This window comes from Plecotus auritus, assembly GCF_963455305.1.
Source record: "Plecotus auritus genome assembly, chromosome: 3".
NCBI classification, from domain to species: Eukaryota; Metazoa; Chordata; class Mammalia; order Chiroptera; family Vespertilionidae; genus Plecotus; species Plecotus auritus.
In genome coordinates, this window is record NC_137772.1 from 135,070,500 (window position 1) to 135,097,097 (window position 26,598).

The window sequence follows — 26,598 nt, forward strand, 5'->3', positions numbered from 1 at the left end:
AATAGGAAAATTCAGTTATATGGACTCAATATTAGATAACCCTAAATAATTATTAATGATTTTATTAGTTGAAATAACAGCATTATGGTTATTTAAGAAAATGATCATAGTTTTTTTTGGAGATGCATAATGAAATGAGGGGGGTGAAATGACAGTGTCTGGGATTTGCTTTAAAATAAAAAGTAAATAAAAACATAATTTCCAGTAATTACAGCATGGTGATTATAGTTACTAATACTGTATTGTATATTTGCAAGTTGCTAAGAGAGTAAACCTTAAAAGTTCTCATAATAATAAAAAATGTATAACTATATATGGTGACTGATGTTAACTAAACTTATTGTGGTGATCAGTCATAATATATACAAATATCATTATATTAAAATCATACAAAACTAATATAATGTTATATGTCAATTACACCTCAATAAAAATAATTATAAAACACTCCTCATCCATTTTAAGTGAGTTAAGAGCTGCACTGTAGTTGTTCTTGGGGCTTATTGGAGCATGGTTAATACAGATGGAGAGGGGCTAGAAAGATCTAGTTTGAGCAACTTTATTTGCTTGATACACTAGAAATGAGATACCAGTATTCTCTCTAGAACTCTGAATTATGGCAGGAAAGTTTTTCTTTTTTGCATTTAAAAAAAAATTACTAAAGTGCACTATGCCAGGGTTTATCAACCAGTTTCCTGAACAAGCTATCTAGAGTGGCCTACACTGAAGCTTATCCTGATAACCACAGATGCTGGGGTTAAACTGCTATGTTTCATTGATAGTGGGAGTGAGACTTCCTGGAGGGTAACTTGCCATTATCTACCAAAATTATAAAGCATATAACCCTAGGCCCAGCAGCTCCTCATATATACGTGAAATGATACATGTACATGGATACTCATTGCATCATGTGTTATACCCAAAAGACTGAAACAACCTAATTGTCCAACCTTAGGGAACAAGTAAACTATAGTACAAACAACTGAATTCTATTTAGCCAAGAAAATAATTAGAAAGCTCTGTATGTTATGTTTAACATGTTATATTAAATATGCATGTATATATTTGCATACATTTATATTTTATGTACATATGCATGTAGCATAATACATGTATATGTTTTATATGTTTAATGAAAGGGGGGAAAGACTATCTTGCCCCCTTTGCTTGCAGACATATATAAAACATTTCTTGAAAGACACCCAAGAAGCCAATATCATTGGTTGCCCCAGAGGGTAGAAACATGTGACTTTTACTGTATATTCTCTTGGCTCTTTTGTATTTTGAGCAATACCAATGTATTATCTCAAAAAATAAATACCTCCTATTTAAATTTTAAAAGTATTTGAGGAAGAGTGGGTTAAATTAGTTTCCTTTTTGCTAGATTATACAGAGAATGGTCTCCAGAATCCTGAGGAGAGGACAAGTTCTCATGTTCATTACAAGGGACCCAAACGTGCTACCTGGAGGCACTGGTGTCCCTGCAGCTGTGGTCCTCATCTCTCTCAGATGACTACAGGGCAGGAGAGAGAGGGCTCTTTTCCTCCTTCAGATTTCTATTAATAACACCTCCACCTCACCCATCCCCACCCCACAGCCCAGCCCAGGAGCCCCAATGGACACCTGGATCTTCCAACCACAAAATTCATGTCAACATCAACACCGGGAAGAAAGCCAGTAAGACTGGAGCAAGGGAAAGGTTCCTCCTCAGCTCAGTTCAGCTGGGCAGCCTCGGAAAAAAACATGATCAGTGAAGCGATGCAGGAAGTAACAGTGAGTCACAGAAACCCAAAATGGGTTGAATTTTGCATAAGAGAAACCTCATCCAACTCACACTTCTTGGGCATGATGCGGATTTTTATCTATTGCTTCCAGGATATGCCCTTAATATAGATCTAACTTGAAGTCAACCTGAGTCATGTATATTCTGATACACCCCTTCATCTTTCAAGTCTCAAAGGTCACCTCCTCTGAGAAGCTTTCCCTGATCTTCTTTCTACCTAACCCCAGTGTCACTCTCCACCTATCACTGTTTTCTTCAGAACCCTTACCACTATCTGAAATGACTTTATATTGATTAATCCATTTACTTGTTTTCTGTCTTTTTCTTCCCACCATGAGAGCAGGGACATTATCTGTTTTGTTCACGTTTGTATCATCAGCATCCAGAAAGTACCTTGCACATAAAAGGTGCCCAATAAATATTTACTAAATGAAAAAAATACTCTATTAGCATTCAATATTTTATAAGGCTCTTCACATTTTTTTTCCAGCTGAAGCCTGTGTAGAAAATATATTTTCCCTGATGGAGAACTTCAGTTTATGTCAACATGTTGTTTCTGTTGACATCTTCATGAAGCCTCATGGTAGGCTATTAACTAGCCTTGGGATTTTTGCTGCATACAAAGCAAACAAACAGACAAACAAAAAACACAAAACAAAACATAACCCAACTATAGTCCCGAAATGTATGGTGTGTGAGACTTCCACACCACACGGTTAGTTACATTACAAGTTTGACACCACCAGTGGGAAGGAAAGCACGGTGAAGAAAATGAGGGGAGAGAAAAATTGAACAAAAGACTAATTCTTATTTTCTTTAGTATTACCACGTTTAAAAAAGCTCAAAGATGCTAAATCTCCTTCCTTATGCTTCACTCTCTGGGGCTATGTAGTTGAAGGGCAAACAGGCCAATATTCTCACTTATTTTTCCCCCATCAACACACACACACACACACACACACACACACACACACACACACACACAACACACAAGCAAACAAGGCAATTATCCAATAGCATTTAATGTGCTTTAATAGTTATGTGTAATAATGATGATATATAAAGTTTAAGGAAATTCCTCTCTTGTTTCCAATCTACTTATTTTATCATTAGTAGTGAGAGAAGCATACAACTGAATCACAAATTCTAGATTTGTGGAATACAAGGGAATAATATCCCTAAACTGGAGATTCCCTGAGAACTCACAAATTAAAATGAATGACTTGGGAAAGAACTTGAAGTAGCTTCATATGACATTCTAGATAGCCAACCATGGAGCACATTTCCAAGTTTGTTTGTTTTTTAAATATATTTTTGTTGATTTCAGAGAGGAAGGGAGAGGAAGAGAAAGAAACATCTAATCTAATAAAGAGGGAATATACAAATTGACCATCATGCCGCAACAAAGATGGGGTGCCCACAGCAGAGGTGGGGGGTTTCTGTAACACAAGATGGCTGTACCCACAGCAGAAGCTGAGTTCCCATAATGAGCCTTAACAAGCAATCAGCAGGAACCTGAGGCTGCGTGGCACCGGGGCTTGACGGGGACCTCAGGCCACGCTTCCTGTCCCAGTGCCAGGCCAGGGAACCTCAGGCTGCGCCCTCTGCCCTGGAGCCAGGCCGGGGGACCTCAGGTCATGCCCCCCACCCAGCAGGGCTTGACGGGGGACCTCAGGCCGCACCGCCTACCCCAGCACCAGGCCAGGGGACCTAAGGCTGTGCCACCCGCCAAGGCGCCAGGCCAGGGGACCTGAGGGTGTGCCAGGGGACCTGAGGCTGCACCCCCCCCACCCAGCGGGGTTTGATGGGGGTGGGGACAGCTGGTTCTGGATCTTGTGCAATTTTGAGGCACCGCGGGTGGGCGGGGACTTGACTCTGGGTCCCGCAATGCACCCCAGACTCTGACAGGAGGAAGATTTTCATATACATTTTACTAATTTTCTTTCATCTCTGACATTTCTTTTATAGAGAAAGGGCAAATAGCAATATTAAATTATTGCCTCTAATTAATCCCCTTTTAATGTGTATGAATTTCGTGCACTGGGCCACTAGTCAATGATAACAGGGAATCATTGATTGGCTGCCTTCTACACATCCCACACTGGGGATCAGGTCCAAAACCCAGGCATGTGCCCTGACTGGGAATCAAACCGTGACCTCCTAGTTCATAGGTCGATGTTCAACCACTGAGCCATGCCGGCTGAGCCACTTCCAAGTTTTGACACCTCTGCTGTGTTTGCTTTTTGATCCATTGCCTTAGCTCAGCCATCCCCACCAGCCCCACTTCCGAGCCCAGGTACTGTCCGTCTTTGCCCATTCTGTTCTCTTATTTGAACATTGTGTGAATATATATATATACATGAGCATGTCCTTATAAAGGATTTTATTATTTTTGTTTTCTCTTACTTTCACTCAAAAACTTTAGAAACCAGAGTCAAGAAAGGCTTTGCAGGTGTTACATCGTTTGTCTAGTGTTAGGATGCAGGAAGAACTTTCTGGAATTGGAGTTTGTTCCATGGTTTGGATACTGAAATCCACTAGTGGGAGTAGGTTCTGAGGGCAGCAGTGCTTTTCTCTGGACGGGGGAAAGGGCATACTATGGCTCCTCACCCGGAACCCTCCTTCAGTCCTAGGGATGCTGAAGAACCCAACACCAGCCTCCTCTCACTGGGCTATCCCAAGAATCAACTCGAATACAGATTTCCTACTTTTGCTCTAAAGAAATCCACTGAGGAAAAGCAGGGGCCCCTAAGTGGGACCAGAGGCTCCTATGAGCTACGTGCAACCCTGAGAGAAAAGGACTCTTTCTCCTTCTAATACAGAAGTCTATCCACAAGTAGGATCAAACTTAAACCACAGAAGCCATAGCTCCTTCTCATGAAACCCCAAAATAGTGGTGTCTTGGTATTGACCCAGATATTCCAATATTAGGAACAAGATAAAAATAAAAACCAGTTCCTCCAACTCTGCCAAGCTCTACAGACCACATTTTCATTACCAGCGTAGTTTGGTTGGGGGCAGACTGCTTGAGTCCAAATCACCTTGAGCGAGTTACCTCACTTCTCTGAGGCCCGGGTTTTCTCATTTATGAAGTTGGTATGGTGATAGGATTGACTCATGAGGATTAGATGAGTTAACCCATGCAGACACTAGTTCTAATGCCTGGCACACAGTAAGAGCTCAGAAATATTAGCTATTATTATTCCTTGCTTACTGCCTTGTTATCTTTTATGCTTACAAGAAAGTTTAGTGGGCATAAGTAAAGTTACAAATTTCATGCATATTCTGTTATCACTTATTTAACCACCTTGAAAACCTCAACATATCCAATTCTGCCCTTACAAAAAGGACAATTTCCTTTTTCTTCTTAAAAAAGATTTTTAATTGATTTTTAGAGAGAGAGGAAGAGACATAGAGAGAGAAACATCGGTTAACTGCCTCCTGCATGCCCCATATGGGAATGAGCCCACAACAGAGGCATGTGCCCTGACAGGGAATCTAACCAGCAACCCTTCGGAGGAATGATGCCCAACCAACTGAGCCACACTGGCCAGGGCAGGACAAACTCCTATATGCATTATTCAGCTTAGAGGAATCCAAACCACATGACAGGCTGAACCACAACCTGGAGGAAGATTCCGCATGTGTTTATGAAAACGGGTACACTTAGCAGTGTCCTGACTGGCAACGCGTGTGATATCAATTCCCCAAATCTGAGTTCAGTGTGACCATACTTTTTCAGCTGATCCCAGTGGAGACACTGACAAGTGAAAAACTACAGAATGCCATCGTGTTCAGAAAGGAAGTCAAATGAGGAAATAACGGGGTGCAGGGGCGACTGAGCATAACCTGTCTTATAACCACAAGGACTGCACGTTGATAAAATAAGGGGGCAGATTAGATATTCTCAGAGGACACTTTCCATTCTAAAGTACTCCCATTTTTTAAAATTTGATGAAGGAACTGGGAATACAGGCAGGAGAAAGAGGCAGCAATGGTATTAGCACGCTGTCAAGTCTTTCGTTTTTCCACTTATCGTGAGTAGAATCTTACCCTTGGAAGTAGGGCAGGATTACTTGGAAAAGTGCATGTCTTTAAAGACACTTTAAAAGTGATTCACTATTTTGGCTTAAATTCAAAATAATGTTTCCACATAACAGAACATGATACAGCTATTTAAAAATACTGTTTACAAAAGGTTTACCATAACATTTTAATATACACATCTTCTCTCATTAACTGAAGAAAAGAAAAAGGATACAAAAATGGATAAAGTCTGACCTCAGCTATGTGGAAAAAAAAAAGACTCTAAGCTGCTAACAACAGTTGCCTCCAACAGAACTGGAGGATTTTTTTTCTTTGCCTTCCCCTCATCCCTGCTACTTTGCAACTTTTTCTACAAGCATATATCACTTTTATAATTAAAAAATTACTAAATAATAACATGATATTTAATATTGCACCAAATGATATGAAAACTCACGAGGTTTTCAAAGATTTAAGAAGCAGGATTTGTGTGTGTGTAGGTCAAAAACAGCAACAGGCCCCCTAACCTGTGGCTGATCTGCCCTGGGTCAGGCTGGTTTTTTTTAATATGTATTTTATTAATTTTTTTACAGAGAGGAAGGGAGAGGGATAGAGAGTTAGAAACATCGATGAGAGAGAAACATCAATCAGCTGCCTCCTGCACACCCCCTACTGGGGGATATGCCCGCAACCAAGGTACATGCCCTTGACCGGAAATGAATCTGGGATTCTTCAGTTCGCAGGCCGATGATATGTCCACTGAGCCAAACCGGTTAGGGCCTGAGTCGGGTTTTGTTTTTCACTGCTCATTAGTACCGCCACTCTGGGCCTTAGGAAGCCAAGCTTGTGTCTATCAATGCTCGGCTTTTCTAACAGTTCTGATAACAAGTCTGGCCAGCGAGAAGCTTGAAGTTTGTGAATAAAGGATTTGGGGATTATCTGTGTCTTCCAAATCATCTACACAGTCCCGAGGACCCAGGACTCCGGGCAGTGGCAGGGGCTGCATCCAAGGACCTGCACACAGGTTACATGGCAGAATCTTGGGAATTACTGGGCTATTCTAGGGAGCCTGTGGGGGAGGGGGGACAAGTCAGCTCACACTCCCCCCATAAACGCCTCCTGAGGGAAGCTGGGGGCGGGGCTTAATTTCCAACACGTTGTCACGCCAGCGAGGTATTCCCTGTCAGATGGTCTGCCTTTTCAAGCTGAGGTTCTTCTCTGAGTCTCTAAGACCTGGGACCCACCCCAGGAGCCCTGGTCCCCCACATCAATCTCAATATCAACATGCTTCGCACTCCCCCCAGAGAACCCTCAGGGAGCGGTTGCCCTTGCCTGGGCAGAGGTGACAAAGTCATGGGGATATTAGGGGCAGCCTCTGAAGTCGCTCCAGGTTCCAATTTCTGCTCTGCCACTGTGTGACCGGGGGCAAATCATCCAACTTCTCTGGACCTCAGTTCCCTCATCTGTAAAATGGGAATAGCATCCCTACTTCTCAGAGTTCTGGAGAGGACTGCATTAGCTAGAACATGTAGCGTGACTGGCACACAGGAAGCGCTGGATAAACGTTAGCAGTCACACAACAAATGGAAAATCAACCTGCCTTGCTATTCAGACAAGGCCCCAGATGTGGTTTTGAAGGGGTACCCCTTCCAAATGCTGAGGGAAGGGAGACTTCAGTGGGCCACCTCTTGCTCAGCAGCTTGAAGCTGAGCTTGGTCCCACCCCTCTGGTGCCACAAATCTCTAAAAACTGGCCGGCTGCACACGAACTGATGGGGCGAACAAACAGGAGGGCTAGCCAGGCCTTCCCTAGGGAACTACTTAGAGCCAAGTGTTCCTTCACCTCCAATTTACCATGTAACAGTTTGGTTGGCTCAGCTTTGGGGAAACAGTGTTCTTGTCAAAACACTCGTCAAAAATATCCCAAATCCGAAGAGATCATTGGTGAGGAGGCCCAGTTTGGATTGACAGGAACTTCTTCTGCCAGGTAAATGGCTCTAATTGGCCTGACCAGGTTGGTGTAGCTACAGACGTCACTTCATGGCACCGAGCAACTGTGCAGAATGACTGATGGGTGTTTACCTTTCCCCGGGAAATTAAGCTAACACAACAGGAAACAGGATCAATGTATACTTTAAAAGAATGTGTATACAAACAAACTCCCTCCCATATGTTACTGGGTTTCCTCCAAAGGAAACAGATTAAATTAAATTCCTACCAGGCACTTGGCACTGCATCAGGCTGTGGGGCTCCAGGGCCCCCTTCTCAAGACACTTAAAATCAAGTTGAGAAGGCCAGACAAATACAAGAGAAAAGGTTAGGCATCAAAGCAAGGCATTTGTAATGAGCCAAAAAAGATACAGATAGGAGTATTTCAGGAGATGAGGAAAAAACCTAATCACTACAGATTTAGTACAAAAGTCCTCAGAGATGAGATGGAGCTTAAACTAAGCCAAAGCTCAGAGACACAGCATTCAGTAAAGCAGAGAGAGAAAAGAAAGCAATCCAGTGTGAGCAAAGGTATGGCAACAAGACTGTGGTGCACATTTGCAGTAGAGCGAGCAAAGCTTTGGCTGAGTGGGGATAAGACACAGAAGGCAGGACTGGAGGCCTTCTGAAGAGCACGGGGCTTTCCAGGCTGTCTAGTGCCATCTCATTTACACATGAGGAAATGGACTCTCAGAGAGATCAGGCAGTTTACCTAAGGCCACACAGCTAGTTATCGGTGGGAGATCAGCTGAGAAAAGAAATCTGTTAACCTCCCATTTGGAATCTGAGCTGACAATAAATTGGCTACAGAGAGGTAAAGGAATGTCACCCTAGGGTGACAGAAACAGTGTGGTTCCCAACCACGAATGTTGGTGGAGGCCACAGGAGGTGTTCCATACATGCTTGCTGATGAAATTGAGAAGGTAAGTGCTATATAATTTCAGGCCAATTACTAGGTATTTCTGACTTTATTTTCTCCTCCTTCCCACTGGCCCTCCCGCAAGTGAATAAAAAATCTCAACGTGACTAGGGGTGCATCCATGCAGTGGGAAAGTATAGTCTCAGAGATCAAAGTCAAGGGGAGTCTCACAGATTTCAGGTCTCCGACCTCTCTGGAGAGAAGGAGCACCTGCTTCTTTCCTCTCTTCAAGCCCTCCAATCTCTTATTTCTTGAAGTTGTGAGAAATCAGGCGCTTTGTACATTTTCATTAAAAAGGAGATAGAACTGAAAGGTTAAATGTCTCAGCGAGGTGAGTCAGGGGTGGGGTAGGGGCCAGACCCTCAACTACCTCACCTAGGCAACCAGTGAGTAAGGAAGGGGGGATATCTTGGCAGGAGCTGGGAGAGAAGGTGGCTGGTGCTTTGTCACATAGCTAGGGGAAGAATTACAAACAGACTTCTAGAAAATTCTTTCAGGCCATTTCTGGGGGTCACTGAAAAGTTCATAAAAGCAGTTGGTATGGTGTTGTGCATAACTCAGACACAATAAAACATAATAAAAAAGCACAAAATTAGATCACTATTAACATCGACATTGAAGAAGGCACAAAACACCCACCTTAAGTAACTGGCCGTCTCCAGTCCCCAGGAACAGAATGGCTCTGTTCATCACCACGGTGCCATAAACAGACGTCAGGTCGGAATGGATCATGGTAGATGGCGCGATTGGCTGCACTTTCTCAGGTTGATCTTCTTTCTGAATATGCACAAAAATGCACGAATAGGAAAAGTTAATTTTTAACAGCCATAATTCATGATGATTAAATGTCTCTTACGCCCACCTGGGAAGGCTCCTACTTGAGCCCCAAATATAATCTCTTCGACAAGATCCCAGGAACAACCTTTTATCCTTTTCATCTGCAAAATCACCGTGCTTGCCCAGCCCATGGAAAGGCATTTGTTTACTATGTATTAACACGTATTGATTGCCAGCAGTGAGCTAGCCATCCATTTAACACTCCCCCAGCTGATATAGGAAGCCAAGTTCCACTGTATTGCCAAGAGAGAGCCCACTGCTGAATTGGGAGGGAGACAATCTTACACTTGGCTGTTTGCAGGATCCTGCTGCCGTTTGTTTTAGCGAGGCACTGGCTTCTGCAAGGTTCAACAAGCCATTTCCCAAGATGTGAGACAGACCATCCCTCCTATTGGGTGTGATGGCAGAAGGAAGGGTTCTAGATTTCCAGGAAGGGTGTAATGTGAAGCCCAAAGACAGAGTAATTAATTCAGAGGGTAAAGGGAAGATATGGTCATGGATGGTGGGAAAGAGCGAGCCACAGAACTGAGGAGGAACTGAGCGGAAGGGCTGGACCTGGTGCTGATGCTCCTGACGAGGAAACGAAGAGCATACTTCCCACCAGAAAGCATTTAAATAGTCTGAGGTCTGAGCACATAGACTCGCATGTTTGCTCCTGATCATTAAAGAAAGCCCCGTTTTAAACCCAGAGCAGACAGAGTGCTGACCAAAATGTCTTCTTTCTTTCTCGTCTAAAGACATGAAGTATTTTATGTTGCTCCCTGCCTTCACCAACAGAGAACTGAGTTTTACACAAATCTCAGGAAGATATGGAGCTAGAAAGAGTCGCTGCTGTCTGTAGCTGCTGAACACAGTGTGATACGCACTTTATCTGCCAGCGCTCAGTTCCCAACTGCGCGAAAGTTTTCAAAGGCACATTTAAGTCTTAGCCAATGAGAGAGCAAACTTCAGTGAGCATCACCGCAAACCCCAAATCGCCCCATCTGGGAGGGGGAGGTTGGCAAGGGAGGCTAAGACTTATTAACTTCATCATATTATTGCCAACAGTGTTTATGTCTTTCAATTTATGTCTTATTAAATATTCATTATTTTTAAACCCACCAAGTTTCATTAACATCTACAATGAATGGATCCATGGACTAAGAAGTGTCGCCTGTACCGCTTTGCTGAAGTTGTGCTGTGAAGAACATAAGCTGGGAAGGATTTCCTCCAATGCCAATGCCATGATCTTTTTTCAAGGGAAAGATGTCATAACCTATGGAGAAAGCGACTTATTTGCATAAAATATTCCATAGTAAACTCAGTTTTAAAAGACTTTTTGAAAGCCCATTACAGCTTTCCTTCCTGTTAAAAGATACTTTCCATGCAGTTGGGGAAGATGAGGACCTGTTCTGTTAAAATTGAAGTTAAGAAAAAGTATCTATGAATCAGAACAACAGATCACTGTTTTTAGACAAGGATACCTTGTGACTATGAGCAGAAAAAGAAAAATCAGATGACCTTTAGATTAAAAAAGCACACACACACACATAATACACCACACATCTTTAAAATAAAACCAGAAGACAATGCCTCGCTTTAAAATAAAACCAGAATTGTTCAAACTTAACATTGGCCACCTATGCCTATTACTTTTATTAAATACTAGAGGCCTGGTGCACAAAATTCGTGCACTGGGAGGGGGGTCCCTCAGCCCGGCCTGCGCCCTCTCGCAGTCCAGGAGCCCTCGGGGGATGTCTGACTGATGGCTAGCAGTCAGACATCCTTAGCGTTGCCGTGGAAGTGGGAGAGGCTCCCGCCACTACCGATGCACTCACCAGCCATGAGCCCAGCTTCTGGCTTAGCGGCGCTCCCCCTGTGGGAGCGCACTGGCCACCAGGAGGCACCTCCTGCATTGAGCATCTACCCCCTGGTGGTCAGTGCACATCATAGCAACCGGTCGTTCTGCCGTTCAGTCAATTTGCATATTAGCCCTTCATTATATAGGATTTGAGCAGCACTGAGAGGTTAACTCAGAGTATTTGGATATCACCTCTGTCTGGGCATCTGGTATATTCTAATACCACTATTTTTGGCTAGAGAACTCCTTTCTTCTCCATCTCTTGACATAGAAAGAGGAATAGCAGTGGTGCATCCTCAAGGACCAAATGGGACAGTGCACTCCCATGTCTGATGAATAGAAGGTGCTTACTTACTGTAGCTATTCTGATTAGCCAAGAACATGATGTCACAGCAGCCTTTGCTGAGGTGGGATGAGATATTCTGTCTGTGAAAGATTGGTTCCAAAAAAAAAAAAGAAAGAAAGACAGAAAGAAAAAGAGGCAGCTCAAAAGCTGAAAGGCAGGGGTCCTCAAACTTTTTAAACAGGGGGCCAGTTCACTGTCTCTTAGACCGTTGGAGAGCTGGACTATAGTTTAAAAAAAAAACTATGAACAAATTCCTATGCGCACTGCGGGCCCGGGACGAGTTGGCTGCTAAGCAGGACAGGCAGCGGCACCCCACGGGCTGGATAAATGTTCTCGGCGGGCCACATGTGGCCCACGGGCCGTAGTTTGAGGATGCCTGCTGAAAGGGAACAAGGTGAAAATTGACTTCTGAGTGTCCCTCAATAGTTGCAGTTTTCAGAATGAAGTTCTGAATCAATAGCATAGGTAAGCAGTACAGCCATTAAACCCATGTTACCCAACTGGGGAGCTGGTGGCACAGAACAAAACGCCTGGGAGCAGGGGCCAGAGGTTAGGACTGCAGCGTGGTTCTCACCCACCAGGGGTGGGGGCAGTGTATTTCACCCTGCTGGGGGCTGGCTTTCCTGGGTGTGATTAAGGCTAATGCAGCTTGATTAGTAGAGTGGTTATGAAAAAGAGATAATAATGGTAGTAGTAATAAGAATATGTTGATAAGTTTCAGCTGGTATTACTGTTATCAGTAACATGTACTTACTGTGTGCTACTAGGAGTATTTTATCGTCTTACCTAATAGGAGCCATGTAGGGGAGTGAGTGGACCTCCTGGGTTGGAATCCTGGCTCTGTCATTTCCTAGCTAAGTCACTTGGGGCAAGTCATTTAACTTCTCTGTGACTCAGTTTCCCCTGTACACAACAGAAGTGGTGGCAACAAGCATTTATGCCATAGGCTTGTTATGAGGTCTGAATTAGCTTAGGACAGTGTCTAGCCCAGAGGGACACGCAACACACGTTTGCTCTTATTACCTTATTTAAAATCACAAAGGCTTCCTGCCACCCCGTGGCAGCATTCCCACCTTCTTCTTTGCCACCAGAACCATACTTTTGTTCAGGTAGCAATAAACTCAAGCCTGGGAAAACCACAACGGGGGGCCGAGCCAAATGGCAACCCCACTCCCCAGGGCCATATACCAGCTTTCCACCCCTCGGAGCTAGGGCTGGCACGTGGTCCAGGTCTGCCCAGTAAGTTATCAGAAGTCCGCTTGAGGGGCTTCTGGGAATAAATTTCCTCCTTGATAAGAGGAGGCTCTTAACGTGAGCCATTGGCCCCCTTCCCGCGCCACCTCCCCCTGAAATTGGTGGTGTGAGGCCATCTGCACATTTGGTTTCCATGACAGTCAAGGTAGAAGGTGAAAATTGACAGCTGAGGCTGGTGTGGGGGTGATGGTAAAAGGCCCTCGGCTCTCTAGGACGTGACTGAGCACAGATGTCCAACCTTTAAACTTTTTACTAAGTTAACAATCGCTTTCATAGGCTGCTCTTGTTAGGTCTTCCGTTACCTGCAACTGTGTGCACAAGGAGAGCCCTGGCTTGGGGGCCTGGCCCTGCTCACCAGCTCCCCTCAGCTGCCAGGCCCAGGAGTCGGGAAGCCGAGCTCCGTCCTCTCTCCCTCGAGGACGCTGGCCAGTCAGGACTGTGCAGCCAATTACAGCAGTGAGCCTGGGAGAAAATAAGAAAGCCGAGCTTGGCCCTCCCGTGAGGGCTGCTGTGGCTGAATGGAAATGGATTCTTTTGTGCTGGAAACACACAGAAATGGACAGGTCCCCATGAATGAAGAAAGGAGCCCTATGAATGGCTCTCCTACGCTCATTTCAGCAACTGAAAACAAAAGAAAGGCCCCAGAGAGACCTCCTCACAAAAGTGAAGTGAACACCTAGGGAGCCGAGCAGAAAAGGGGGGGAAATAGTACAGTCGGCCCCCGCGTCCAGAGACTATGCTGACTCTTCTTTTGACCTATTTTCTCTCTTGCCCCCCTCTCCTCTTGGAGCGTAATCGCTAATGTTGCCCTCAGCCTATTCTGACTAGTTTATTATGTGTAATTTATTTCTGAATCCCAGCCTCTGCTTGTTCGTCTGTGTGTAACAAGGTTAATGCCTTGTAATGATGCTTTTGCCAGTTCTGCCTTTCATGACAAAATCCAATCCTGATTTAACTCTAAACCTTGTCTCCCCTTTGGGCTTTCCTGGGTCCCTCAGACTTGTCACTCTGCTTCTCCTGCCTGCCATGTCTAACCGGAGCGTCACGCCTACACGGCAGCAGCGCTGCGAGGGAAACTTTTTTCAGTTTGCAGAAAAAGCTACCTTGTCTCAAACAATGCTTGCACTGAAAAAGATAGAGCCTTGGGCCAGACATGCCAAAGTGGAATGGAGGCTACCAAGAAGGCGCTAGCGCTGGTGTGTGTGTGAGTGCGTGTGAGCACACAGAGTAGTGGGCATATCACGAGGGAAAGCGCTGGACCTCCTTCATGCCATCTTTCATTGACAGTCCCCACCCTCAGCGTGCGCTGCACAACCCCAGGTGCGCCAGTCATGCATTCCAGGGTGTGAATGGCGCCCCCTGGAGTTGAGTAGTACCGTGTCCCAGCCCCTCGCGTGTGAAAGCTGGCCTGACCCAAGGCTCATGCAGGAAAATTCAACATGCTACAGCTGTTGTGGGAACAGGGGAGGAAATGTACCCAAAAGTGGGGCCTCAAGTGCTGGGAACCCAGCAAGTCTTCTACTCCAAGGGGCTAAAAGGACTCTCTTAAATTGTTTTTTCCTTGTGGGGCCAGAGCCAACACTGACTGGGTGCCTCTGAACTTCTTACACAGAAGAAAGGCCTCTTGGGCAGCTCATTTTGTATCCTGCTACCCTTTAGTATACACTTACTTTGGAACAGTTTCTTCATCACTTCCTAAATTACTAACCCAGGGGCTCACTTGCATGTAGGAAACCTCCCTAGGAGCCCTCCATCCAAGTTCTGGCCCCTGCTCTGTCCCTTACAGGATGCTTGATTTTGGCATGTTAAGTCCCTGAACCTCAATGACGGAATCTGTAAAATGGACACAATAACACACATGCCTGTCCATTGGCATGGTTGGGAGGCCAAAATGAAATCATTTGTATGGAAATAACTAGAAAATAATCTTTATTATGCTAGAGAGATGGGAAGAACAATTATTCACTCAGCTTAGACAGTGATTTCACTAGCCATTAAGGTTCCTGTCACTTTTCCTTATTCTTCTGCAGCACACAGCACTGATCGGGCTCTGACTAAGTTCGTGGCATCTCTCTGACCATCTGAAGGGAGAACTTACTTTGGAGACTCCAATGACAAAAAGGGAAAATTCAAAGTGTGCAGGAGGAATGGAGAAGGGAAGTTTGGGGACACAGCTAGGCACGTACCTCTACACCAGGCAGGATCTGGCAGCGTGCAGTGCAGCACAGGAAACGTGAAAAGTGGCAAAGTTGGTATTTCATACCCTCTCACTTGCTCTTCCACCTTCCTTCCTCCTTCGGAGGGCCCCAGGCACTCCAGCCTCTCAGCCCTCCCTGCCGCCAAATACCCCCCAAGATTTATCCGTCCTTTTTCCTGCTTTATGCACCATCTCCCATCTAAATCTTCATCCCCTCCTTATAGCTAATTTCAGTCAATTACTTATGAAAAGATACCTGACTCAACTGATTCACAAAAAGATATGAATGGCTGATAGTGTGAAAAATGCATTTTCGTAGATTCTTGGAGTTGAAAGAGACTCACTCTGCCAGTTTGCCAGCTATTGGCGTTGAATTCAGAGATTTGTTTACTATGGGCTGTCCTGTGTGATACAGGACTTTTAGCATCCCTGAACCCTCTCCACAAAATGCCAGCAGTGCCCCCCATCATGGCGACCACTGAAAAAGCCCGGTCCCCACATTTCTAGATTCCCTCTAAATAAATGGCATCATCCCTTTTAAGAACCAGTAGAGTCTGTCACAAGGTTTCAGAGTTGCTGGGAAATGGTTATCCAGACGCTTCTTCCCTCAGCCCTGTTCCTCTCTAGTCTTCCTATCATGGCAAACAGCACCATCAATCACCACCAGAGCCTGTCTCCATCACTCCCCACATCCAATACATGAAAAATCTCAGTGGAATTTCCCAACAATATAAAACCTACCTTCTCCATCTCCACGTCTCCACCCCATCCAAGCCCCCATCATCTCACTCCTGATCTACTCCAAGGGCCTCCTGGTCTCTCTCTCTTAACCTAAAATCTATTCTCCATCCAATAGCTAGAGCAATCCTTTAAAATATAAAACCCAACGTGTTACTCCCTTGCCTAAAATTCTTCAATGGCTTCCTATTACACTTAGAATTAAATCCAAATGTTCCCTCCTCTCCCCCCCCCCCCCCCCCCCGGTCTTCAATGAGCTGGTCCCTGATTACTTCTTCAATCTTCCTTGTCCCCCTCTTTCCCTGCTTCAATTCCCACGGTGGCCTTCTTTCAGCCTTTCCAAATGTTACCATCTTTCTGCCTCAGAGACTTTGCATCTGCTACTTCTTCTAGATGTCCTCTCCCCACTCTACTCCCTTGTAGGCCCATTTAATCTTTCAGGTTTCAAGTTCAGTCACCTCCTCATGGATATACAACTATAGATCTTTCCATCCCTACCCCAGTTGTTATTCTGGATCATGGCACTCCATTTGTTTCCCTCAAAACACTTATTACAACTATTGTTTTTAGATTTTTATTTATTGTCCGTCTCTCAATAGACTCTAAGCTCTACAATAGTTTATTTTAGACTACACTTTAAATGCAACCTACACCTCAGCATCTGGCATGTAGTAGGTTGTCAATAAACATTTATTGAATGAATGAACAAATGCACGAATCAATGTTTGAATGGTTTCGATCAATATCACATCAGGCGATGCTGGCACATCACTGAGGAGGCCTAAATATTACAGAGTTCTTCAATTGAATCAACACTTGTCCCTTGTAAATTCTGAGCCACACTTCTACCTTGGGGAGCAATACTAAACTACCCCACACTTCCTACTCCCGTGTATCTTGGCCTTCTCTAAATTTCACATCGACGATTCCCTGACAGTCTGTGAGAGGCAGTTCCTGGGGCTTTTGCCATCCCAGCCATTGAAGGTCCACAGATCCAGGGTACTGAGCACGTGGCTCTGAGAAGTAAGCAAAGCACTTCGGGTGCTCTCTGACTGCTCTTTCCCGTGATCAGAGTAGCATAAATTATGAATATGCCTCGCATTGAGTTAGCTCTTTAAAACGATAGCATAATGGTAGCGTTGAAGAATAGGAAAAACAAGAGATTTTAAGTAAAAAGTGATTTGGGTTCAAGTTCAAGCTCTGTTATGGGCTAAAAGTGTGGGCAGTCAGAAACTTTCTGAAGTTTCTCCATCTGCCCATCCACACATCATTTATGGAGCACTCGCTCTTGGCCAAGTCTTGATCTGTAAAATACAGAGGAGAATAAAGCTGGGATTGTCAAAATAAGCCAATCAAATACATTTTGAAACAAAATGCAACACTTGACACTTTATGCCACTGGTCTCTGAAACACTTGCTAACTGAAATGAATGGCTGGAAGGTCTCCACGGACATCCACAGTTCATGAATACAATTCAGAGGATCCATGAAATTGGATGAGAAAAAAAATCTTTATTTTAGCAAACTCTAATGGAAACTTAGCATTTCCTTTCATTATGGATGCAGGCCACAGTGGTATTAACGAAGCCTGTGACTTTGTCACTAGGAGAAATCAGATATTTTCATATCATTTTGTAGTTGTTTCAGATATCTCAAAATATTGTTTACTCTATCTCTACTTTGACATTATGGTTGTTACTGCTCCTACCCGTGTTTCCCCGAAAATAAAACATCCTCCGAAAATAAGACCCACTTACAGGTTTCCTTCTGAGTGAAATATAAGGCATCCCCCGAAAATAAGGCCCCCAGGCTCTGTCTCAGAATGAAAATTAATTTACCATAAACTGGTCACTAGGGCCGCCCCGACTGGCGTCTAGCAACCAGTGACGTTACGCGGAGTCCTGACATCACTGCTGTGTGGAGGCAGAGAGGAGGTCGGAGTGAGCGGTGAGCGCGGGGCAGGAGAGAGGAGGAGACTTTCGCAGATGCGTGTAGAAGAACAGGAGGATTAGAGCGGACGGGACGCGGCAAAGGTGGTGAGTGCTGGTCTGTCTCTGGTGACACTACCTGATGCTCGCAGCCGCCTTCATGATGACTGAAGGTTCTCAGTCAGTGGCAGACCCTGCTCCAGCCCAGATCCAGGCCCCAGCAAGCCCAGTGACAGTCCCCAGGCAGGCCCCAGGGGGTAAATGTCTGATAAAGGGGTAGGGGGGATGTCTGATGAAGGTGTTCAGTGGCACAGGGGTAGGGGGAGGGGGATCACTTAAAATGACACAGGAGGATCAGAGGGGGCAATCAAAATGACACAGGAGGATCAAAAGGGGTTACTAAAATGGTAATCCCCCCTCTGATTCTCCTGTGCCATTTTGATTCCCCCCTCTGATCCCCCCCGTGTCATCTTGAGTGATCCCCCTCCCCCCACCTTGATACCCCAATTCCTTTTTTTTTACCCCTAGAAATGAGCGCAAAAAGAAAAAGCTACTCCGTGGAGTACAAGAAAGGAATCGTGGAAGACTCTTGGGGCCAAAATCTTACTGCTTTCTGCAAAGAGAAGATGTTGAGTATCCGATTGGTCCGAAAATGGCGAGCAGAGTATGGTAATCTCATTGAACAAGTGGACAAGGGAAATGCTAAAAAGCGCAAGTGTGGATCAGGTCGGCAACCATTATTTTCCGAGCTGGAAGACCTGATCTGTGAATGGGTTGTTGACAGGAGAGCAAAGGCTTTGGTTGTGAATAGGTCTCAGATTTAAGAATTTGCCCTTGCAATGGCACCATAGTTTGACATAGCCCCCGAAGACTTCAAAGCATCACAACACTGGCTGGATAATTTCCTTCAGCGAAGTGAACTGTCTTTAAGAAGATCTACAACATTGTTTAGGTTGGAAGATACTCAAGTTATTAAGCGAGCACTTGCATTCAAGTCCTTTATTGATGATGCTGACTTCTCTAAATACAATCTTCCCAACATGATTGCTATGGATGAAACTGCAGTGTTTATGGGCCAATCTCAAACAACAATTGAACAGCGGGGTGCCTCCTTGGCGTACATTCCCTCCACTGCTTACGAAAGTGCACGTGTTTCCTGTATTTTGGCAATTCGTCTGGATGGCACTAAAATCCCACCTTTAATCATTTCTAAGGGCAAGAAGGAAAAGATTGAACGTGTTTTAGGCGTTTTTATTCTTGAAACTGAAAAAGCCTGGGCCACACAAGCAGTTATAAGGAAGTGGGTCGATTTAATGCTGCCTCTTGTTATGCGAGGGAGCCAAAGAGGTCTGCTAGTCTGGGATGCAGCCAGCACTCACCGTGCTAAAGACATGAAGACATTTCTTCACGAAAGAAAAATAGATCAGATAATGATTCCCGCAGGAATGACGGCCTATCTCCAGACTCTTGATATTGCAATAAACAAGCCATTCAAAGACAATTTGCGCATGGAAATTAATGACTACATTGAAAATAGAATGGAGAGAAATCAGCGTGGAAACTTTGTGAAACCTAAACTGCAGGAAGTTGTGACTTGGGTGAAGAATTCATGGGAGAAAATCACTGACAGTTGCATTGCAAATGCACTGCGAGCAGGCTACCTTGACAAGAAGTACTCATTTAAAGACAGTGCTATTGCTAAACATGAGAGATTTGGTCCACTGATTCTGAAAGAAATGGAGTCACAAGAAATTCACCAGGAAATTCAGGAATTGGATTGTTATGATGATGTTCCAGAAGATGATGACATGATTGTTATTGAATAAGTGAGTAAATTCTTGATACTGTAGGATTCACAGTTTGTCTGGTTTGTGTTGACAACTACCGTACTACCGTACCGTATACAGGTAATAAATTTCCTTTATTTTCATTTAACAATAAATGTGTACCGTATTCTTCTTCATGGAAAAATAAGACATCCCCTGAAAATAAGACCTAGCGTGTCTTTGGGGGCAAAAATTAATATGACACTGTCTTATTTTCGGGGAAACGTGGTAGATCTTGCTATTTAATGTGTTAAAATATATTACTAAACCTCAAATGGAAAAAAGTATTCTGACATATCTGTATATGTATGTAATTGGTTCATTCTGCAATTCTCTCTTTTTGTTTTATGTGCTTAAAACCATTATCCTGAGAATAATCTACAGGCTTCGCCAGGGCACCAGGTTCTGTGGGATGCGGAAGCCCTGGTTGAGGGGCGTGGAGAACTGCGACGCACAGGAGGTTGATGTGCCTTTGGTGACACCTAAAACCCCCGGCTCCCTGGGCCACCCACCCCAACCTGCCACCCCAGAGAAGCCAGGCCAGCACTTGGAATCTAACGGTAAGAATCAGTCACTGATGGAGAAAGGGCCTCGGGAGGAGGCCAATGAGCAATCATTTAGGGACAGCTGGTGTGTCAGAGAATATACTACTCCAGCAGACTCTTTCGAGACCAGCTCATTCCTGGGGCAACAACCAGGAGCCCAGCCTCAAAGGTGAGGAGCCCCGGGAGACACCCTTCCCTCCAGCGACCGGGCCTGTATTCTGGCTGTAAACACAGCTCCAGCGTCTGGAAGCTCTCAGCTCCCTGTGCTGCACTCACCATCTTCTCCCCCAGGTGAAGAGGAGCTTCTTCTAGTCTGATGAGCATTTCTGAGGTCCCACTATGTGTTACACAGCCTTATGGATGCCTGGGAAACAAAGTGAGACAGACCCAGCCACTCCCTCAGGCTCGCCCCCCTCCCCCAAAAGGCCGTGCTGAGCCCAACACAGAGCCTGGCACTCTGTCAGGTATGGGAGGCACTGCACAGAGTTACACAGTAGATCCCCAATTCCCAACGTCATGGCCAACTGCCTGCTTAGTGACTCTTCCTGGGTGTCCCAAAGGCATCTAAACAGCAACAAAAATTAAATTTATCTTCTAATTGGTCACCAACACCTTTCAGTTCTACATCTTAGTAAGCTATTTCCTCTATGCCTCCTCTCCACCCTCACTGCTACCAATCTTGCCTCACCCAGTTCAGGGCTTCAGCATCCCTCAGATGGATTACTGCAATCCACAGAATCCCTGTTTCTCTCCATGATGGGCCCCACCACTCTAGACCAAGGTGACATTATTTCTTGCAGGGACTACTTCAGGAGCCTCCTGCAGGTTTCCCTGCCTCCACTGGGGCCAATCTCTTATCCATTCCCCACAGGGCAGCCATTATTGGGGAAGCAAATCTAATCATTTCACATCCCTTCAAAGGCTCTTCTATGCTTCGAGGAAAAAAATACAATCTCCTTCCCACAGCCTGCAAGGCATAGAGGATTGGGCTGCTGCTTCCTTCAGCAACCTCCTCCCCTAACACTCTCCCCTGCCCCCCTTCCTGTACTCAACCACACAAACCTTTTGTTCTTCAAACTGACCAAGTCATGCCTGCCTTTCGGCCCTTGAACTTGTCTGCGAGGAGTGGCTCCCTTCTGGCTCTGGAGATGACCCTAACTATCCATTCTCATCTTCCTGGTGCCAACTCAACCTCCATCAAGGCAACTGTCCCCAACACCTGTTTAGTTCCTTTACAGCCCCAATTACAGTCTGTGCCTCAGTTTCCTCATCTGTAAGATGGAAGTAACAATGTTACCTAACTCATAAGGTTGCGGTGAGGATTAAATAAGTTAATATTGGTAAAGTGCTTACTTAGAACACTTGGTACACAGTACGTGCTCTGGAACTGCTCAGTTACTCTAATATAAACATAACTTATTTGTGTGCTGCATGTTTATTGTCTACTCTTGTACCAGTGGGTGAAATGTTTTCACACAGTATTTGGCACATAATAGGAATGCAAGAAATTATTTGTTTAAAACAATGGCTGCCCTTCTACTCAGTTGCCTTGCCTGCAATCTTGCCTCACCCATTCTGTCTTGAGTAATCTTTCTAGAGCGCAATCAGATCCTGTCTGCTTATAACCCTGCTGTGTCCTTCATCAGCCATAGCCATGCTTTCACACCCTGCGCAGCAGAGTCCTGGAAGGTCCTTTGAAATGCCTCAGAGACAGGCCTGGGTGTTGGGGTCTGGGAACCTCCCCACTCCTGCTTCACCCTGGGTCCCAGCTGGTGGCAATGGTCTCAGCCAGGGCAGCAGGCCAATGATGATGTGCCAATCTTTTTCTCATACCGAGCTTCTGGTTAAGATTTATGTTAAGGGCCAGGTTTGGAAAGTCTGAAAACGACTAACCATTAGGTTAAATCCAACCACTTTTGCCTGTCTCATTAAGCCCTTTGCCATCTGGACCTGCACACTCATTTCTGGACACTCCCCAGCCGGGTGCGCTACCTGCGGTTCACAAGCCTATTCAATCTCCTGCGTGTGCACAAGCTGTTCCCTCTCTCCACAACTCCCTTCCTTGCCTTCTCCACTTGGCTCCAGCTTCACCCCCCGGAAGCCTGCCAGGTCCTCCCAGGCCGAGTTTGATGCCCCTTCTTGTGGCTGACACAGCACTTTATTTTTATTTTTTAATTTTTTTTTTTGCGTACATCTGCATTTTAAAGGTTTGTCTTGCTCTCACGCCACAACAGCAGGGGTCGGCAAAATACCACTTGTCGGCCAAATCTGGCCCACCTGTTTTTTTGTTGTTGTTTTTTCCGAATGGCCAACCAAGAGGTAAGAATTACGTATTTTTAAATATTTGAAAAAAATCAAAAGAAGATTTCATGACAAGTGAAAATTAAATGAAATTTGGATTTCCGTATCTGAAGTTTTATTGGAACATCGCCCACGGTTGCTGCCACCCTACACAGTGGCCATGTCACTGCAACAGAGACTGTATGTGGCCTGTGAAGCTTAAAATACTGAAGATCTGACCTTCACAGAAACAGCTGCTGACCTCTGCTTAACAGCATTGGCCTGCCAGTGGGCCAGGATCACTGGGGTCAAGCTATCATAACTTCTCCAAGGAGAACACTATGTGTAACTATTGACTAGACAGCCAAACTGATATGAAAATCAACTACAGGAACTGTGAAACACAGGAAATAATTTGTGACAATATAAAAACTTGTAATAATATAAAACTGTTAGTATTAAGACTATTTGGTTTTGAGACAGTATAAAAATTGCATTTTCATCAAGATAGAAAATTAAACTAAGAAAAACTATGAGTACATTTGATAAGAAAAAAAATCTTACTACTATGCCCCTATTCCCACAAACAGGTCAGACCCTGATGCGCACAAACTTTGGGATTTCTCATAGCAGGCCTCAGTCTTCATCAGCTATGTGCACTAAGTAGCAAGGTCGGCAGAGGTCATCAAGCTCAAAGGGAGGTAGAGGTGGTACCATGCTATGTGGTCAACATGGTGATCCCAGTGTAGCTCTTCCATCATTCCATCCTAAGAGAACCTTCCCACTGTGCCTACCGGGAGCATCACATGTTTGACCCCCTTCTTCTGATTGGACCAGGGGTCAGTATCGGCCGCAAGGGCCACGAATCCCTACTCTGAATAGTGCTCTATGTGGTGTGAAAGGTGAGTTGGACACAATTCTCTTTCCTGCTGATTTGAACTAATTAATATAGAAAGTTTTTGCCAGTGGGGAGCCCAAGCAGAAGGGGCAATGCCATGGAGAGGTAGAGTGGGGATCAGGCAGGCTGAGACACATTCAGATGGAAGGGTTGAGGGGCAGACATTTGAAGAAGCAGAGGCCATTTGGTAGCCGGACTGAGGGAGGCAGCCTTGCTAATCATGTTGACAGTGAAACCTTAGAATGGGCATCCATCATTTGTTGCTGCTAAGCTCCTTCAAGCTGCCTTGAGTCCAGAACCATCTCCCAATTCCATCTCAAGGAGCCCTATCCTATTACATTACTAATCACGACGGTGATGATAGTCAATAGATACACAGCATTTACTATGGGTCAAATAGTGTTCATCCTAGACATATTAACTCATTAATCCAAACAATAATCCTGTGAGGCAAATAGAATGCCTATTTATAAATGAAGAAACCAAAGCACAGAAAGGTTAAATAATTTGCCCAAGGCCATACAACTGGTAAGTGGCAGCTTTGGTCCCAGTTGACCTGGCCCCAGAGTCTGTGCATGTAACTACTACACAGTACTGCTCCCATTCCTAGATTTCAATGTAACTCCATGTGTTTCTGCCCACTAAATCCACCATCCCTTATCTGAGCTTGCTTAAGTAGCTTTTTGTTTCATGCAGCCAACTGTGTCTAAAATGGATATTAGTATTCGAACTGACGCTTTAAAGAGTTGGCCCTTGGAGAGATTTTATGTGTGTGGAACTGGTTCTGGTGTACAGCAGAATGGAAGACTCTAGAAGCACCCTCTACATCCTGGAATGAAATGCAAATAGACTGTTGTATGCAAGAATGAATAAGCTAATTAAACTATGACCTGTAGGTTCTTGAGAGTCAGACTACAAGCTCAAAAATAGAAAGGCTTTAGGTTTCCTAGGTATTCCCTTTGAGCAATTAGAAGAGAATAAGGAATATAAGGCAGTTGTGGACCCTGAAAAAGAAGATACCTACTAAGAAAGGCTCTCAGTGGCTTAATTGGTCACAAATTTTAAAAACAGAGCTTAGTAGCCATTCCTACACAGGGACCTCTCCCATGAACTACACTTCAGGGAGATGCCAGCACTGGACTGCCTGCCTGCACTGTGTTTCTGCCATTTGAGCCAGCCCTTAAAAAGGAGTTCCTGGATCCTATTTCAACCAATAGGACTGAGGCTTTCCACATCCAATCAGAGCTATGCAGCTATAAGCCCATCAGCTTCTTCACCAACCAGAGTGGCTCCATTCTGAACAATTAGGACAATGTCTTTTGAACTAATCAAACTTCAAGGATTTGGAGTCCTCATTTGCATGAAGACAGACCAATGAGGCTTCAGGGGTGGGAACTTCTGTCTATATAAGTCAGCGCCCCTGTGGCTCTGGGAGTATACTTTCCCTTCCCACTTAAGATGAGACAGAAGATTGCATTTCCATGGCCAGAGCTGAAACACCTTAAATGTCTTGCTGGAAGAGAGGAGAGCTGTCTAGTCAGAGAGGAGCCTCCCCATGCTGTATCTCAATTGAGCCGTGTGCACTGAATAAAGTTTCCTTCTTCACCACACCCACACCAAGATCATCCGTGGACATAGCGGGATGAGTTGAAAAAATGGACAAGTTCTTATCTCAGGTCCCTCAGCTGGACTACAAGGAAAACTGTGTTCCCTTTCAGCAGTGGTTCTAAAATGTGAGTGTGTATCAGAATCACCTGGAGGGCTTGTTAAAATACAGAGTTTCTGATTTAGTAAGTCTGATGTAAAGGCCTAAGAATTTGCATTTCTAGCAAGTTCCCAGGTGATGCTTATGCTGTTAGGTCAGAGACTGAACTCTGAGAATCATTGCCCTACCTACAGCATAAAGCCCTTTTCCTCTTATCACTGAAAGGCATGATCATGCACATTATTAAATTACTAGAGGCCCAGTGCACAAAATCCATGCACAGGTAAGGTCCCTAGGCCTGGCCGGCGAACAGGGCTAATCTGCGGGGCAACTGGCAGGGCGATCAGGGGGCCCCCACTGGCACCTGCCTTGACTGGCCTGGGGCCTGCGGGCTGGGAGCAGCTCCTGCATTGAGCGTCTGCCCCCTGGCGGTCACTGCGCATCACAGTGACCGGTTGTTCCGCCGGTTGTTCCACTGTTTGGTTGATTTGCATGTTAGGCTTTTATTATATAGGATGCCATACAAGATCCAACCATGGGTTTCCATGGTCAAAGTTAACCTCCAAATTGGCAAGATCAGAAGTCTGGCTATTCCAATGCATAGGGATTTCTAGGAAGAGCCAGAGGAGTGGAGGATGCCAGATATCCTGGAACTGGGAAAAAGAGGCCTGAGTGCATCAGACATTAAGAAAACACAATAGTTAAGGTAGAATGAGATGGCCAGATTCAGGAAAATATTGCCACTAAGTACAGAAATCATTTCCAACATGATCCTTCAAGACACTTCATTTGTTAATTCAACAAATACTTCTCACGTCCCCAACTATACAAGGTACTACATGCTAGGTACTCTTGGTTCAACAAAAAATAAAATGTTATAAGGTCCCTTACCTTCTGGGGATTACATTTTAATTGTGGCTGCTGATAAAGAAAAGAGTGTCTGTAGTCCAGATTTAGGCTGAGATCCCTGGATTTAGATTATGAGCTAGGTTGTGTCCAAGAACAAAAACTAGGAGCATTCCCTTGAGGCCCTGTAGGTCTCTCTGAGGTCATTAGAAACCTGAATACAAAGAATGCCAGCACTATCTAGAAGTTGACAGTTTCAGAACTACAACCTCCCAGAGTGTTAACTTTAGGTGGTCAAACACACAGAACCAGAAACTCAGTTCATGGTCAAGGATTCTCTGCTCTATCAAAAGTCTCATGGCCGCGAACAGCTGATGTTATCAGAGCAGTTGCAAGGGCCCAGCTAGCTCCACACAGGATAGAACTGACACCAGCACCCACTATCCATGGTGCCGGACTGTCCAAGGCCAGACCACCCAGGTCCTAAAACCTCTGCCATTTACCAGCTGTGGAACCTATTAAAGCTCTGCTCTCTGGGCTTCAATTTTATCATCTACAAAATCATAATAATACCTATGGTCCTTGCTCATTGGATTGCTGTGAGAATCAACCAAAAATTAGGCATATAAAGTGCTTAAGACA

At 44.8% G+C, this 26,598-nt stretch overlaps 1 protein-coding gene across 1 annotated transcript in view; it reads right to left on the reverse strand.

The window, feature by feature from the left end:
- The window catches only part of PLXNC1 (plexin C1), a 159,935-nt gene that overhangs the window by 127,917 nt on the left and 5,420 nt on the right, over nt 1-26,598 (reverse strand). The window contains exon 2 of the mRNA XM_080659723.1: nt 9,356-9,493. Within this exon, the coding sequence (XP_080515849.1) occupies nt 9,356-9,493 (138 nt within the window). The remainder of the gene's footprint in view (nt 1-9,355; nt 9,494-26,598) is intronic.